Genomic DNA, 17,703 nt, shown 5'->3' with positions numbered 1-17,703 from the left:
TTGTCGAATATGATTGAATGGACTACCGCGAGATTTAAAATTTATGCAATTTCTTTTAACTGTAAAAATTTCGTTCATCTTATTAATACTTTTCTTACATTCATAATGGACCTCTTCAATCAAATTATTGTGATATTATTCACCAATTATCAGATATTACCATGAACTTCAAAGCACTTCCTGCATGCATAATAAATAGGATGTATTTATCATTGTTAAAATTAAACAAATTTCAATGTATCTTGTTCTTAAACTGTATGTATTTCATTTATGGCTGATATAATATAAATATGTAAAAGTATTTATATGAATCAAAACTTCTTAATAGACTCATGCTATTAATAATAAAATTATAATTCTCAAATTACAAGTTGACTTTAATAAATATATTACATATTTTGACTTTATTCAATATTTATATAATTGCACTTTATAAAAGTTTAAGTTATTCTCTACATCTATATTTACAATGTTCTTACATATAATAAACAAATAGAAATACTTTGAACTATACTGTCAATAATCTTCCAGAACAGCAATGACAATGGTGAGCAAAATTTTCAACATCTTCCCCATTTATTGGATGAATTAAATCGCTAGATTTAAGCTCTGATAATAAATCTGTTATTTTCTTTGCAATATCTGTGGATTGACAAATATCAGAACTAGGCAAGTAGTTTACTAATTGGGCATCAACTGATTCTTTTACAAAATCTGAGCTGTCTTCTAATTTTGTTTCAGAATTTATATCAAGAATTTCCTTGCTGTTCTGATCATGATGTGCTATGATGTCCTGATTTTGAATTTCATTTGTGTTATGTTTTTCCTTTAATAATTGCATAATTAATTGATTTAGTCTTAATAATTTGTTCTTCATATCTTCTTGATCATGTGCAAGTTTCATTAACTGGTTGTCTTTTTCAATTTCTCTCTGTTTTAATAAACTTCTTTGGTTCTGGTAAAGTGCAATATATTCTCCCACAGTTTCTGTTTCACTTTGTAACTGTAATACTAAATGTTCCAGTCGATGCTTTTCTTCAGTCAGTTCTGCAATATCAGCCATAGTTTTTGTAAATTTTTCTTGCAATTTTTCCAAAGCTTCTTGCGTAGCTATAACTGGGACAGTATCTTTACAATCAACAGTTTTAGATTCAGCTGTAGCAATATCTGGAATGGTTTTTATAGTATCATTACTTTCATCTAAAGTAATGGTCATCTCTTCATGTTTATCAGAATCATTAGACAACATTTTTTCCAATTCTGTGTTCTTTTGCAGTAACATGGCTATTTGATCCCTTGCTTGCTGTAATTCATTTTGTACTATATCTGTAACATTATCTTTAGCTTCATAATGTCGTAACCTATCTGAAAGTTGGGCCTGTTGTATAACTTCTTTTGATAAATTAGCATTTTCATTTTGTAATCTAATCATTTCCTCATTCTTAGCTTCAAGTACAGAACGTAATTTTTGCACCTCATTTTCCAATTTTATTACTTGAGAATTTAATTCTCGGCCAAGATGTTGCTCACAATTCAATTTTTCTGTTATTTCCAACTTATAATCACTCTATAAGAAATAATTTTATAATTAAACACTCGCACACACACTGTTTTGTATGATACTGAATTTGATGTTGACATATGTATTAGTCATATGTATGAAGTCTAGTAATCGGGCACAATGTTTTTCATTGATATTATACTCGATTACTAGACTATGTATATATATATATATATATATATATATATATAGATTTATTTTAAGCATTACCATTTGAATGAAACTTTTCTGCAATTCCTCTACTTGTTTTTTCAATTCGGCATTTTGTGCCATAGATCTGGCAGCGGCTATCTTATCACTCTCAATAGCAGCATTTAGTTTAGCTGTGTCTACTGTATCCACTTGCAAATTTTCCAATGATTCTTCTAGTTCAATAATTTTATTTTTACCTTCATTAAATTGTTCAGTCATTGATTGTAATTCAGAACATTTCTCAATTAGCTGAAGCTGAAAAATAATTACAAAATATATTATCTGCAAGAATATGTATCTAAAGTCAAATTAAAAAAAAAAAATCATTTATACTCTAGAAACTGATAAGAAAAGTTGTTAAGTGAGTATTAAATATTTATGAATTTTCTGATGAATTGAGACATACATGTAAATCTTCATATTTTTTCTCCATCGTAGAATATTTCTCTTTAAGCTCAATAAGTTCATCATTTGAATTTTCATTAATTGATGTCGTAGATTTCACTTTAGGTGCGATTTGTAATTGTTTCTCTAATTCAGCCATATGATTCATCAAATCCTTTTCACGACTACTGTATTTTTCAATTTCTATAGTCTTTTCTTGCAAAGTAGTAACCAAATTTTGCATTTGTGAATTTAATTGCTGGCAATATTGTTTGTACTGTTGTGTAATTTGAACAGTTTCATTTTTAGATTTTTCAAGACTTTCTTCAAGTGATGTTACTTTAGTTTCCAAGGATGTTTTATCATCCATCAAACTTTGCAAAGAATTATCCATACCAGTATTATTACCAGATAATATTTGTTGGATCCTTAAATGACTTAGTGATAGTTCATTACTTTTTCCAGCAAGTTCGGTTTCCAATCGTTTGCAATCTGAAGCCAGTATTTTAATTTTTTCTTTTAATTCCGACACCTCTTCTTTCAACTCCTCAGCTTCCTTAATACTCACAGTATAGTCACTTTTTAACTTATCATTCTGTTCTTTCATCATTTTTGATTCACCTTCTAATTGTTGACATATTTTTTTGCATTGTGTTAATTCTTTTTCAGAATCAGCAGCTTTATGCCTCACTGCTCGCAACCGTCCTTGCAGTTCCTCACATTCTGCATTGTGATTAAGTAATAGTGATTCATATTTATTTATTTGAGCATTCAGTTCAGTTTTTTCTCCAACTAAAACTTTTATAGTGTTCATATGCAATTGAACTTTTTCATTTAAAGATGATATATTTTTTTCATCTTCATCTGTTCTAGCTTTATTGTGGGATTCATTCAATTGAGTTTTAAGACCCTCAAGTTCTAAAATCAATTTCTGATGTTCCGTTTCCAAATTATTATATTTTGTTTGTTCTTGATTTAAAAGTTTTAAAAGTCTGTCTTCATTTCTTTCGTTAACTGTTTCTGATTGATTATCAATCCCAGTATCAGTACTTAATATTTCATTAACATTTAAAATATTTTCTGTAGCTGTAGATACTTCACCAGGAGTATCTATGTCACACAAAGTTCCCTGCAAATTTTCATTGACATTTATATTTGGTTCATTATTACTATTCACTTCTGTATCTATAATATTTTGTGGAAGGGCTGTGTTTGATGAAACTTCTTTTGGTAGATTTTCATAGAAGTTTTCATCTTGACTTTTTTGAAATATATTTTCAAATGGGTTTTGAATAGCATTTGAATCATTGTGACTTAACTGATTTACTATATAGTTAGTACCATAATGGTATTCTATTTGGATAGGGTTTTGTTCTATATTCTGATTATTATCAGCAATTTGCTCTTCAGATAGCCCAGTGACAGTATTTCCATTAAATGTTGGTAAATTCGGGGCTTGTGTATTATCAACATTTGTAACAGAATTAGTACATAAATTATCTGGGAATTTGATATTCTGGGTGGATTTTTTTGTTGAAATTCCTTTAGCTGAAAATAAAATTAAGTTACATTTTGTACAGAAAAATATGCTCAATAAATATTGAATGAGTTGGCTGATTATGACGTGTCTGTATTTATATGAAATGTTTGATTTGGAAAAAAGACGGGAGCTGATAGATATTTTATAGAATTTATATATACCAGCTTTCTTGCAGCTGCTAATTTCTCTTCTTTACTTTTATCTGACATTATTATGTTTATGATATTTCAAATTTGACATTTCTTCACTGCCGAAAGTGAACTTTTACGTGTACAGCCTAGACAAAAAGGACTATATATAAAGATTGGTAACTCTTCTAACTGACCATAACATTGACAACGACACGGATAATGAGATAATGAGATGGCCAATTTGTTTCATTTTTATTTATGTGTTTTACAATTATGAATCAACACAAATTATAATTCAACTTATCCAAATTTATTGTTTATCATTAAACTAAATATACTTTTCTTTTAACTTCTGCAGTTACATCTCATCGTACAAATCTATGGACGAGCTGTCAAACCAGAATAAGGAAAGATAGAAAGATACATGACATGATGCCGAAATACATTTGATGTTTTCGCGTGTTTAAAGCTTGCTTTTAAATGTTTTTTCGTTAATTTGTAATCATGTGGTTAATAATTGAATCGCATATAGAAGCAGACAAAAAATATAAGGAGGGGATTTTTTATTAATATATTATTATTTATATTTAAAAAAAAGCATTATAAATGATATTATAGGTTAATTCATCATATTTTCCGTATTATATTTAATGGGTTTGTAGATTTTTTAAGTAATAGAGAAATAAAAGCAAAATTTATATAATATGCCTATTTATAAAAAAAAATGATTTGAAATAGATAACAAAAAAACAAGTTTAAACGTTCAAAAACTTTCGTAGATAATTTTTGTTTCTTTTTTACTATTTATTTTACAATGACTGATCTAAGTGAACACGTTGATAATGGAGATTTTCAAGAAAATAAAACAGATTGCAACAAATTTTATGATGATGCAGCCAAATATTGGTCAGAAGTCCCGCCTACAGTAGAAGGAATGTTAGGTGGTTTTGGTTTCATATCGCATTCTGACATTCAAGGATCTCGAAAGTTTTTAAATCAAATTATAAATTTTAAAGTAAAGCCAGAGCATACAAGAGCTTTGGATTGCGGTGCTGGAATTGGTAGAATTACTAAGCATCTTTTAGTACAATTATTTGACACTGTTGACATGGTTGAACAAAACCCTGATTTCCTAAAAGAGGCAAAAAAATACATTGGCTCCTGCAATAAGATTGGTGAATTGTTTCCTGAAGGTTTACAAAATTTTACTCCAAAACCCCAAACCTATGATTTAATTTGGTGTCAGTGGGTTCTTGGGCATTTAGAAGATCAAGATTTTATTAATTTTTTCAAGAGATGTATTAATGGTTTAAAAACAAAGGGTGTTATTGTCATAAAGGAAAATGTTACATCTTCAGGGGTTGTCGAAGTTGATGAACAGGATTCTTCTGTAACAAGACCACTACAGAACTTCAACGTCTTCTAACTTCTGCAGGATTGAGGATAGTTAAAGAAACCCAACAAACACATTTACCAAAAGGATTGTATCCAGTTTATATGATAGCTTTGAAACCTATTACTCTTTAGACTAAAGAGTCTTAGTTATGCAATTTCAAAAAATATTTCTTCTGGATTATATACATTTTTCTGTTTTAATTTATTAAATGGTGTTTTTTCGAATATTAGTTTCATTATAAAATATGTAATATAAGTTATAATAACTTACAGAAAAATTTCAATCTTTAGATGTCCCACACATTCACAATCTGAGTCAATATGCATATATAACCTAGTTAAAGTATACATTATAAGTTTTGGTATTTAAATACATTTGTTTTTTATGATTTATTCATTTAACATTACATAAAAAAGATATGATTAAACATTAACAAACTAAAATGTATATCACTAGCCCAATTTTATGTCAATATAATTATAATACAATAAAAATAAACTGAATAATAATAAAAACGTTATCTAAACATAATAATACAATGCATATTTCAAATCTCTTATATTATAAAAATACAATCCAACAAAACTTTGCAATCTAAGAACATATCACAATGGTTTTTGTGCTTTGTCTGTCTGCCCAAATGATTTATAAATTTTTAGTTATTGTAATATGTAGTATGACGCGATTAGATTTACTCTCTTCTGTTTGACAATTCTAATGTCTTTCTATTTTAGAATACTCATATGACGTATGGAATAATATCTATATAAAATAAATATTTTTGTACGTTCTTTGACCACGAATGGTCATTTACGCCTACTTCTTTGAATGTTCAATTTGGTTCTTGTATTATACAATTCTACAGTAACCAAGACTAACACTGATTTATAGAAACAAAATAATTCTCAATAAACCCTAATTTTTTTAATTATGATACTATAAGTCTACTTGGTCTATATATAAAACATACCAATATTCGAGTTAAAACTTATTTCATTCATTTCTTTTCTCCCAAAGCATCAATGTTAACAAGTTCTTATATTCACAGCACAAATGAAAGCAAATCTTTATGTCATGAAGCCATATTTGAAAGACGGGCTTTCTGCTCCACCCGCGGCGCCTGCAGGTGGTGTTAACGACCCTGAACTCCCCGCATGGGAAGTGTTATCGCCTATAAGGCGGGCATGAGCATGTCCCCGAGCATTTAGCCACGCTTCTCTAATATTATATACGACTCGATTCCAGAAGGTGCGATATTCTAGATCAGCAGACGATCGACCGAAATCGAAATCAGCCACTTCAATATTGAATCTAGATGAAAATATCAAATACTTGCGGTAAAGAAAGATAATAATTTCGACACAAAATCAAAATTTGTTGATGATAACTAAGAATTGTTAATCTTATGTTTCCTCGACGTTTCAAGTCATTCTAAATCATTTGAGATCAAAATTGAAAATGATATGTGTGGGTGAGCATGTAAGTCAATTTTTCACGATTTGTCGACGGTTTCTCAAAAAAGGTTACACCGATTTCAAAAAAATTGAAAACAATTTGATGTAACTCCGTTAAACTTAAAAGAAGGAAATGGGTTAGACAACAAAATTACCAAATATCACAAGAGGGACACTTGACTGCTAACATTTCAAGTAAATGTTTTACCATCAAAGAATAATCATATATATATATATATATATATATATATATATATATATATATATATATATTATATATATATGAGTAAGTTCTTCAAGGGCATACATCAAATAAAAGGCAAAGATTTAGAAGTTAATCTTTAATTTTTTTAATATTATATTTGAAAATAGGTACTATAATTAATTTAGTTGACCACGCCATACTTCTCTCGGACAAACAATTTTGGTCTGCTAATTTATCGTTAATCCACACAACACTTATTAATAACTCTTATCCTTCTAATCTCATAAACTCTGTCACGTACAATAGACTCAAATTTCTCAATAATAACAATAATACCTCTTCTTCTTCCACCAAAATCTCCAAAGACAATAACTTTATTGGTAATGTTTGTCTCCCGTTTATTAAAGAACTCTTTCCCATTTGGAAAAAACTGTTCCACAAGGTCGACTTAAGATTAATTTGTAAAATAGACTTAACCCTTAGCTCCCTTTTTCCAACCTCAAATCACCCACTAGTTTGGAACGCACATCAAATATTGTTTATAAATTAAAATGCAATGATTGTGATTCCATTTACATAGGTGAAACAGGACAAAATTTAATAAAACGACTAAAACAACACGATAATAACTCTAAAAACCCACGACAAAATCAAACTATGATAACAGAACATATAAAAAATTTTAACATTCTTTTGACTTTTATAACGCTAGTATACTTTATCACGAACGGAACATTATTCAGAGAAGATTTGCTGAATCTTGTCTGATCAGCACCTCGAAATTTTGTATTAATAAACGCCATGATGCCTCCTTACCTGTGAAAATTATCAGGTGATACTTAATAATATTTCCAAATTTGTTTCTCTTAACCTACGTAATCCGAACCTGTAAACCTACCCTTACGCGGTCCGATCCCGAACTTTGATTCTTAGCCTCTCACCCATACTTAGAAACACTGATTGTAAAAAAACCCGCCAACTATTCCCTCAAACGGTCTCTTCAAATAATTTTTAAACACATGTTACTACAGCTTTGGGCTCTGTCACATAAACTACGTTCTCTGTGCAAAATATATTATATATTTCACAAATATTTTGCCATACTCTGTTCAACAAATTAATATATAAAAAAACAAGTTAATGTATATATGATAGTGCAAAATTGTGTTCCTAGCGCTAGCTACTGATGTAAGACCATATTTATGTAAGTTACCTCATTGTCTATATATGTGTATGTGTCTGTATTGCATATGTATGTATGTGTATGTATGTGTATATATATATATGTATGTGTATATGTATATATATAATATATATATGTGTGTATGTATGTATATATGTATATGTGTATGTGTATGTATGTATATATGTGTATATACATATGTACATGTCCGTATGTATATGTTTATATATACGTATTGTTCGTATGTATATATGCATGTGTACGTTTTTTACATGCATATCATATATACATGTTTGTTTGTGTGTATATTTATGTATATATATTACGCTTTTGTATGTTTAATATATTTCTTTTTACTTTTCATTCCTCTTGTTTATCTATCTGTTAAGTATAATTGTTATTTGCTATAATTATATTACTTATATCTATAGTTCTTTTTCCAATTTCTGTCATTTTTTCCTAGATATATTAATTTTTCAATATTCATTCTGTAGATCCACTGATGATGACATAAAATACTATGTCGAAACGTTTGGAAAAATTAAAGATTAACTTCTAAATCTTTGCCTTTTATTTGATGTATGCCCTTGAAGAACTTACTCATATTTCTCAACATCAAAATTAACTACTTTAACATATATATATATATATATATATATATATATTTCAAAATAACTAGCAGCCCATTCGTCGAAATAAAAAAGGTATAAAGTATAAAAACTTTTATTTATACGTTTCGACACAAGATGCGTGTCATCATTCAGCAACTAGAACAATTTGAAAATTTTATTAACTAATAAAACACCAATATAGATTAATTATAACATAGAGAAACATTTACACACCACAGGACAAAAACACTCAACAAAAATTTATTTTAAAAAATTAAACTTATAACATATTAAAAATAAACATTTTTTTTAGAAAAAATTATGAATAACTAAAAGATTTGAAAACTAATTTGACTAAAAGTTATGAAATGTAACATTGTGAAGCAAGAAACGCCCATACCGAGTACCATACACGACTGTAATATTTCAATAGGCGTATTGATAGGAATGGGAGGGGACGTATCAAGGACAAATGCACGAAGCACGAACGCAACGAAAACAAGTGGTTGAAATGGATTGATCAAAAGAAAAATGCAAAACATGTAAAAGTTTGAACAAGAAAAAACAATTTTGTAAAAAATAATATAAAGGAGATAGCAAATTATTTTTTGTTTTTTTAATAAAATCAATAACAAGCTGGTAACTATCATGTAAAAGGTGGGGATGAATTGCGTGATGACACGCATCTTGTGTCAAAATGTATAATAAAAGTTTTATACTTTATACCTTTTTTATTTCGACGAATGGGCTGCTAGTTACTTTGAAATATGTTTCAACGTCGAAAAAACTATCAAGATATGTATATATATATATATATATATACTCGTATATATATATATATCAATCTAGTCTCACCTGGCACGACTCTGTATATAATAAGCAACTCCAAACACAATTAGTGTTATAGCGACAAAGCTAAAAACAACTGGAACAACGATAACTGACAATTGAGCAATCTTTTTGGCTGAAATATTAAAAATGAAATAACATATCTCTTCATTAGTAAAAGTAAATTTGTTGAACATACCTTCATAAATAGTAATAGCGACGGGTGATATAAGTGTCTTAATGGTGTTTCTTATAATAACAACTATAGTATATGCTCTTGGTGAGAGAAAATAATGCACTATTGAAATTTCACATAAATCTGTTGTTATTTCAGTATCACAAGTCTCTTTTCCTGTTATGTTGTACAGACCTATAATATAAATTAATTAGATGATTTATATAAAGTTTTATAAAGAAAATAACTGCATAACAACTTACCTGGTTTCATTAAAAGACAATAATGAAAAGGTGCGGAACCTTGACATGATACTTGCAATCGTAACATATCACCATGTTGCAGCCAGTTATTGCCAGTTACAGTTAGATTACTAACAGGCGCTGTTCAAAATGTTTAATATTAGTAATATAATCATGTATATATATATATATATATATATATATATATATTTAATTAATATTATATATATATATTATTTAATTTATATACCTTGAGCAATTATTTTCCTATAAAAGTACCCATATGTTTTCATCTTATCTGAAGCAATATATGACTTATTTAAGCAAGCATCTGAATCTACACTTGATGCATCAGAAGCACCACTTTGTTTTTTCAAAAATTGGCTATATACATTTTTTGCTGGCCTAAAATTATATTAGAGAACCTTTTTGCAATAAATAAGTATTATTATAGTATGTTTTAAAAAACATTTGTCTATCACAAGCACACTTTGCAAACAGTTGAAACCTTTTCTTAAGATTGTCAATATAATAATGTAATTAGATAGAACACTACATATACCTTCATATTTATGTTTCCATTAAATAACTTTTATACACTACTTGATATCATTTCTTGAAAAACGTGAGCTTCTCTTTTAACTTTTAAAAGTTTTATCACTAAGCTTCACAGTTTGTGAAGATTTTTGCAAAATATTCAATTATTCATATCGCTTAATGTTAATATTCAAATAAGTCATTGTACAAAGTAAATAATTTCATTGACATTTAATTACCCTGATATGTCCAATGTATGACCTGAGTATTTTGCATTTTCAACATTTTCACTAGCAAAAACCTTTGCTTCAACTGCCATTTGTTTATCTGTATCATTTACACTATTATTATTTATCCCATCATTGGTATTTTTGGATAAAATCATTGACTTATAATTGACTTCATTAACAACATTCCTTTTTTCAATATTATGTTCGGTTGTAATATTATTTGGCGTTGGTGGTTTTGGAGTTGTAGTTGTAGTTGTTGTAGTAGTCGTAGTAGTAGTAGTAGTAGTAGTTGTTGTTGTTGTTGTCGTTGTAGTAGTAGTTGTAGTTATAGGAGGCAGCTGAAATTATAAATGAATAAATATAAGATAAATTTAATTATCATCATTAATTAATATATAGATTTATTTTCAAAACCACAGAAAATGTGAGAAAATGAACAAAATGTAAATTTTAAAATACAATATAAAACTCGTTTTTATATGTACCTTGTCATAGGAACCCACAATGAGAGCTTCTACAACATGCTCTTTACCAACATCAGTAAATTTGTAATTGAAATTATAATCATTTGTGAATCCATAAAACCCGCAGTCTATGAACCAATATGTTATAACTGAGGTAGCATTATCTTTCAAGAGAAGTGCATCAGGTTTATTCAAAACTATTGAATGTGTTACAGGTTCAATATTTGACACAAAAACATCATCTCGAACTGTTTGATTTTGTTGTAAGAGCATATGCCCATTGATCAAGTCTAAAAATAATGAGTTAAATAGAAAACTATAATATTTATGAATCAATACTAAATAATATAAACTTCATTCTAATGTTTAATATTTAAAGAACAAAAACTTTAGAGCTTCCAAAATTATAATAAAACATCTTGAGAAAACATGAAAATATTGTGTCAAAGTTTTTGGCAAAAAAATCTCTTTAACAATAATTACAATCTTATATCAAAATGTAAAAGGAGTCAATATATTAAAAATATTATAGTACATATTATAATTATTACCTGTAACATTGAAAGTATAACGTTGTGAAGTAACTGTAACATAGAAAACAACAAACCATTTAGCCACATCTACTTCTACCGTATAAAGACCAGGCTGGTATCCATCTTTGTAAGGGTATGATACACTCCACTCACTATATGGGTTAGTAGTTTCGATAGTCTACGATAAGAAAATGGAAAAATGACAAATTTATACAAATATGAATTTAGATAAATTCATATAATTTACATAAATTTAGTCTCCATAATTCAAATTTTAGACAATTGTATTGCTTTAGCTAATTATATTTTCTAATATATGATCATTTTAATTTTCGTATATATTTTTAATAATGTACTCAATTATAAATATAGAATTACTGATAATAAACAATTGAGGAAATCCAATTATCTTTGTAAACATTGCTTGATATATTACATATAACCCAAAAGATAATATTACAATATATATTTAAATATTCACCTCAGAATGATGAGAAGGAACAGCATTATCTCTCCATATATACTGGAAAGAACCACTCGGACGTTTTTGATCATCAGTAAACAAATCCGCTTTAAAATTAATTTTAGCTCCTAAAACCACTGGTCCATCACTTGTTATTGATACAAAGTAATTGTCACCCGAAACTATTTAAAATCAAGTTAAATATAAGAATAACTACGAAATACTTTAAATAAAGGCATTAATTAAATATTGCATTTTAGACATAATACATACCAGTGTAACACATAAGATATAAAAGTATCAAAAATCTAGTATCTAATAAATATCCCATATCGAACTATAAAAGCTACAGCATTATATCAAAATAATAAAAAAACATTTATTTCTTGAAACATTTTATTTTATGACAGCTATTTGCACGTATCATCTGTCATCGTAAAACTTGTTTTGTAGTGGACTTCACAGTAGTAAATGATTCACAGCAATGGTGCTCAATCTTTTCGCATCTACAAATCTACAAACTGTATAAACTCTAGTAGACATATTCATTTTTTATTTCAAAATCCTTACAATAATCTCTTGGAACCTCATTAAATCACTTATTGCACATTCTTTATCAATTAGCTTGTACTTATTCACAAAAAATAAACTTTCTTCTTCAATTTTAGTCTTCAAATTTTGTAAAATGAAAAACTTTACAGAACTTTAATCAAAGAATTGAAACGTGAAACCTTAGACCTTAATACCTAAGCACAAATATCTCAAATTAGCAATCAAGCTGTAGATACTATTTAGTTATAAATTACATTTCAGAATATTGATATGTGCTATGTTCATTCTTTAAAAATTACTAAATATGTATTTTATCTAATATAGCTTTAAGGGTCATATGATTACAGCAATTTGAATTTTAAACCCAAGCAGGTGATTAAAACATCAGAATTTCTTATTTTGATTGCATTATAGTTACAATAACAGTTCAACACTTCACTATTTATTTTAAAACTTTTTAAGGAAAGAAAAACAATCCTATGAATTATAGCCTCGTCACAGTCTTTTAGCCACATCTACCTCATAAAGACCAGGCATCTTATGTCTGTAAAGCCAAAGGAGCAGTTAACATTGCCATTTATAAAATTCACCTAAGTATAAATTAAAACAAGTCAAATGCTTTTACAAATTTATTTTATATCATAAACAGATAAATTAGGCTTTAAGTGCAAATTTCCTTGGTGGGAAAATGGACTTCTTCCTGATTTCCTTCATTGTTTTTAGTCTCAATTCATGTTTGCTAAGTGCACGACGAATTGCTCTGGTCTTCTTTGGTCTCAAGTCCAAAGGCTTATATTTCTTGTCTTTGTAGAACTTGCGCAAGTTCTCTTTAGTCTTTTGGTGAATGACAATATAAACACGAGCAATGGCTTTGCGAACTACACGACTGAAAAAAAAACAAAATTCAAATTCAAATCATAAATAAATATGGTATCATTGCAAGCACTAAGAAAACAAGTGACTTGAAATGCATTATCAAATATTTAAGCTAACAAAATAGCTATAATAAGTATATAGTATAATTTAGATAATTTTAATACTGATATAGTACTGAGTAGCACATCCAATGTGAAATAAAAAAGCAAACAATGTGCATTTATCCAATAATGACAAAACTATTTTTTACAGGACAAATCATACGCACATGCACAATGTTTCCAAATATTGCTATTTGCTTTATTTAAAGATTGAGTGAATGATACACGTTAAATTGTTAGTAATATAAGTTCTAAAGCAAATGTTTAATATCGAATGCTATGGTACGAAATTAGGATCTAAAACAAGAAACTGAGTTATAGGTTAGGAAGACTAAAATCTCAAGCTATTTTAATAATCCAAATAACATTTACTTGGTCATAAATAACCCATGAACATATTCAACAAATTACAAGTAACATATGACTAGAAGGAACTAATAATTGCAATGATTTAATAATGCAGATAATAGACTGACAAATAAATAGAATACTTACATTTTTGACAGTTTTGATGCAGCTCCACCAGTAACTTTAGCAACTCTCAAACTCGTAAGTTCGGTTTTTAATTCTTCGAGCTGTTTTGTCAGCTCCTTCTTGTCTTTCGTCCTCAATTCTGAACACTTAACCTTACCCTAAAACAAATAATATATTTAGCAAAAACACATCAGCACTTAAAAATATCACAATGCAAAGCTCGATTAAGAAATTTCATTAAATTATTTATTTATGATTCATGTGAAAAACACTATTTGATGTTTGATTATTAAGATTTTAAGTCTCACACATACCATTTTGTTTCGAGAAAGAACTCGCCACGGAAACGTACCCGACAAAAGAAAGCATAAAATAAATTTATAGAAGATGTTGCCTAGTACAAAGTGAAGTTATTGAAAAGATGACAGAATGGCAACTGCAACACCTTAAAATGACATAATTTACAACTTGGTGGGACATCTATTTGCCTGAAGCTTCAGTAGTTTATGCTTCACCTTTTGACAGTTCTTGAAAAGCAAATCCCACGTTTTTTGACCATGTGTATAATAAATTAATTATTGCTCTGCTGTTTTTTTTATTGAATGTAATATGGCTCCTCAACTTATTGAAAACCTAATTGTTGATACTAGTGCTTTTATTAAAAATGCCCCCTTACAGGTGACAACTTACAAATAATCTTAGTGTCTAGTAACCTCTTCTAATTATTATGAACAAAAAATATATATAATATATATATATAAATATATATATATATATATATAATATAGAATATTATAGATATATTATAATTTATTAAATAATAATTTTCACAAACGTTTCGAGACTAGAATGTGTTATACATCAGTGTTATAATTTGATGATGAGACAAACCTAGTCTCGAAACGTTTGTGAAAAAAATTATTTAATAAATTAGTGCAAAAAAGAGTGTTGTTTGCTCATATTTCCAAATTAATATATATATATATATATATAAAAATTAATATCTATTTATCCACTCAGAATACATTTGTTTATATATATATATATATAATATATATATATATATATATATATTATAAAGCAAATAAAGATCTCGATTTTTAAAAATTATGTGTATATTGTTAATTTTCTTTGTATTTTCATATACATGAATATTTTTCTTAAACAAATGATTAAAATCAACATTCTTTTTAAATATGAATTGTACTAAATATGCTTTATATTTATAATGGTCACTCAAACATCATATATCATGTATAATTTACGTACAAATATTACATCAAATGCTATTTATAATTTCAGGAAATTGGAAAAAATATCATAACAACGTCTGATGTGATTGATGAAGTTACAAATAAGCGTCAAATAAGAAGACTAGTTGTTTTACCTTATGATATCAAAGTAAAAGAAGTATTTCCTGAAAATATACTATTTGTCACAGAATTCTCTAAAAAGACTGGGGACTACGCCAGTTTATCTTCTACTGATATAAAAGTTATAGCACTCACATACCAATTGGAAAAGGAATTAGTGGGAACAGAGCATTTAAACAAGCTCCAACAGTTCAAAAAACTATTGTAGCCAGTGCTGCAAAACCCAGCAACAATTCGGTGAGTACAATTGAGCATTTGCAATTAATCAAATTAATATTGTTTTATTTTACCAATTGATTCTATAATTTTAAATATATTAGATTGGAGATGCTGTATCATTTTTTGGGTCTGCTAAAATTAGCGAAGACTCTGCTATAATTAGTGAGGACTCTGCTAAAAACTAGTGAAGACTCTGCAAAACTTGATTGCCAAACAGAGCAAGATGATTTGGATGCTGATGATAATGATCTTGAAGATAATATAAATGAAAAGCTTGAAAATCTCAACATTGATGCAGTAAATGATTTATTAGTCCTGTTAAATCGAATGATGATAATGAAGAACAGGATTATGATGACGATGATGAAGAATGCTCTTCTGAAGAAGAGGATGGTAATTATTGATTTAATTGATTGTAATTTGAACACAATATATACATATGCTGAATTTAACTTATTTCAGATGATGATGATGAATTTGGATGGATCACTCCAAGTAATATTAATGAAGTGAAAAAGAACCTAAACAATGATATTATAGAAGAGAAACCTTCAGTAGTTGCTTGCGTTACTACTGATTTTGCAATGCAAAATGTCTTGAAACAAATAGGCTTAAATGTTGCTGCACTAGATGGTCGAGTTATTAAACAACTAAGAACTTTTATATTGCGCTGTTATGCATGTTTTAAAACTACAAGTATTATGACTAAAGTGTTTTGCCCAAACTGTGGAAATAAAACTTTAAAACGTGTTTCAGTCAGTTTGGATGAGAATGGAAAGCAAAAGGTAAAAAAATAGATCAAATAAAATTAATTCAATAAGTAATTTAAAGTTTATAGACAATTTTTATTCTGATTACAGTTGTATATTAACACAACATTTTTTTTTACTTAGTTAAATAATAAAACAAAAATAACTAAACAATTATACAAAGTAAATTAATTTATTCAATACAATTAATTCTATTCATATATATATATATATATATATATATATATATATATATAATTATAAATGCTTTTGTTTTGCAGATTCATATAAATTTGAGAAAACCATTAACAGCCAGAGGAAAAAAATTCAGTTTACCGACACCAAAAGGAGGAAAACATGCTAACAATCCCATTCTTTCAGAAGGCCAACGTGTTCCCCAACAAAGAGTTAGTAAGCAAGCTATGTTACAGAATGATCCTTTGAATCCAGATTATATTGCAGGTAATAATGCCAACTACAAACTTCTGTTACTATATAATACATAAAATTATATAGTTAAAAAATAATTCAATTGACTTCAAATGTCTTTTTAGGGTATTCACCATTTGTAACAAAGGATATAAATTCACGATCAGCAATGTTGGGAATAAGACATAATGGTGGCAATATGAAACATTGGATGAGAAAAAATCCAAATGAAGCAAGAAGAAGCCGCAAGTAACAAATGTATATATGTATATATATTTATTATTTTTTCAACATAATCATATTCTATTCACAAAAAGTTACTTAAATATAGGTAAAAAAATTATTTAGGTCTTTTATTTGAACCCACAATTGCCTGTAAAATAAATTGGTTATTCTGGTTATCTGGTATAAGAATTATCCCCACTTGTGTAAAATTGATGTTTTTTCAATCCCCAGCTTAGTCGACTGTCATGAAAGCCTTGAACATGTAATGATATCCAGGGTAAATGTGGACAGGAAGATAAATATCATCTGTTAAAAAAACAACAAAATAGTGATTGAATAATTCTATTGATATTACAGAATTTAGTTATAATATGAAATTGAAAGAAAAAATTTCTTGAAAATTGTAACAGATTTCTTGGACAAAATAAATTGGGATATTAAAAAAATTAATTGGAAAAGAATAGAGTGAATTAAACCAGTGAAATAAGTCACAAATATATGTTTTTAAATTTAAGGACAGAAATCTAATTACTTTTTTTGATTATGGTATTATAATTATTCAAAAATTATTTTAAT

General features: G+C 27.8%; 5 protein-coding genes across 5 annotated transcripts; 2 read left to right on the top strand and 3 right to left on the bottom strand.

Moving 5' to 3' along the window:
- Positions 1 to 433: 433 nt before the first annotated feature.
- On the bottom strand, positions 434 to 3,886 carry LOC113373770 (golgin subfamily A member 2-like). Its single transcript, XM_026614047.1, has 4 exons — positions 3,874 to 3,886; positions 2,160 to 3,685; positions 1,772 to 2,008; positions 434 to 1,567 (listed from the first exon to the last, which is right to left on the bottom strand). The coding sequence occupies exons 1-4, from the start codon at positions 3,884 to 3,886 to the stop codon at positions 509 to 511; spliced, it is 2,835 nt and encodes a 944-aa protein (XP_026469832.1). The 3' UTR covers positions 434 to 508.
- A 588-nt stretch (positions 3,887 to 4,474) lies between these two features.
- LOC113373228 (N-terminal Xaa-Pro-Lys N-methyltransferase 1) lies at positions 4,475 to 5,498 on the top strand. The gene is given in 2 exon segments (XM_026613532.1): positions 4,475 to 5,211; positions 5,214 to 5,498. Coding segments are annotated over 2 exon segments (711 nt in total). The 5' UTR covers positions 4,475 to 4,622; the 3' UTR covers positions 5,336 to 5,498.
- A 168-nt stretch (positions 5,499 to 5,666) lies between these two features.
- On the bottom strand, positions 5,667 to 12,617 carry LOC113373227. Its single transcript, XM_026613531.1, has 10 exons — positions 12,403 to 12,617; positions 12,148 to 12,311; positions 11,685 to 11,844; positions 11,155 to 11,423; positions 10,679 to 11,007; positions 10,153 to 10,307; positions 9,924 to 10,043; positions 9,685 to 9,855; positions 9,513 to 9,621; positions 5,667 to 6,515 (listed from the first exon to the last, which is right to left on the bottom strand). Exons 1-10 carry the CDS (start codon positions 12,458 to 12,460, stop codon positions 6,272 to 6,274), a joined length of 1,779 nt encoding a protein of 592 aa, XP_026469316.1. The 5' UTR covers positions 12,461 to 12,617; the 3' UTR covers positions 5,667 to 6,271.
- A 677-nt stretch (positions 12,618 to 13,294) lies between these two features.
- LOC113373230 (60S ribosomal protein L35-like) lies at positions 13,295 to 14,555 on the bottom strand. The gene is made up of 3 exons (XM_026613533.1): positions 14,447 to 14,555; positions 14,154 to 14,290; positions 13,295 to 13,567 (listed from the first exon to the last, which is right to left on the bottom strand). The coding sequence occupies exons 1-3, from the start codon at positions 14,447 to 14,449 to the stop codon at positions 13,336 to 13,338; spliced, it is 372 nt and encodes a 123-aa protein (XP_026469318.1). The 5' UTR covers positions 14,450 to 14,555; the 3' UTR covers positions 13,295 to 13,335.
- A 131-nt stretch (positions 14,556 to 14,686) lies between these two features.
- On the top strand, positions 14,687 to 17,245 carry LOC113373769 (RNA-binding protein NOB1-like). Its single transcript, XM_026614045.1, is given in 8 exon segments — positions 14,687 to 14,810; positions 15,435 to 15,675; positions 15,678 to 15,742; positions 15,826 to 15,886; positions 16,031 to 16,117; positions 16,187 to 16,509; positions 16,755 to 16,935; positions 17,028 to 17,245. Coding segments are annotated over 8 exon segments (1,155 nt in total). The 5' UTR covers positions 14,687 to 14,741; the 3' UTR covers positions 17,156 to 17,245.
- Positions 17,246 to 17,703: the final 458 nt, after the last annotated feature.

Source organism: Ctenocephalides felis, unplaced genomic scaffold, assembly GCF_003426905.1.
Source record: "Ctenocephalides felis isolate EL2017-DRISC unplaced genomic scaffold, ASM342690v1 CF-g0.4_SCAFFOLD_01604, whole genome shotgun sequence".
Taxonomy (NCBI): Eukaryota; Metazoa; Arthropoda; class Insecta; order Siphonaptera; family Pulicidae; genus Ctenocephalides; species Ctenocephalides felis.
The sequence above is the reverse complement of the archived record's forward strand: the minus strand, read 5'-3'. Positions and strand labels throughout refer to the sequence as shown.

What these genes read in the sequence shown, in the direction of transcription:
- LOC113373227 (XM_026613531.1), bottom strand. Translation starts at nt 12,460, where the DNA reads ATGGGATATTTATTAGATACTAGATTTTTGATACTTTTATATCTTATG. An exon ending in TAGGAAAATAATTGCTCAAG is followed by an intron (nt 10,044 to 10,152) that starts GTATATAAATTA and finishes CATTTTGAACAG; the next exon opens with CGCCTGTTAGTAATCTAACT. An exon ending in TATATACAGAGTCGTGCCAG is followed by an intron (nt 6,516 to 9,512) that starts GTGAGACTAGAT and finishes ATTTTCATCTAG; the next exon opens with ATTCAATATTGAAGTGGCTG.
- LOC113373770 (XM_026614047.1), bottom strand. An exon ending in AAAAATATGAAGATTTACAT is followed by an intron (nt 2,009 to 2,159) that starts GTATGTCTCAAT and finishes ATTATTTTTCAG; the next exon opens with CTTCAGCTAATTGAGAAATG. An exon ending in AGAAAAGTTTCATTCAAATG is followed by an intron (nt 1,568 to 1,771) that starts GTAATGCTTAAA and finishes TATTTCTTATAG; the next exon opens with AGTGATTATAAGTTGGAAAT.
- LOC113373230 (XM_026613533.1), bottom strand. An exon ending in GCATCAAAACTGTCAAAAAT is followed by an intron (nt 13,568 to 14,153) that starts GTAAGTATTCTA and finishes TTTTTTTTTCAG; the next exon opens with TCGTGTAGTTCGCAAAGCCA.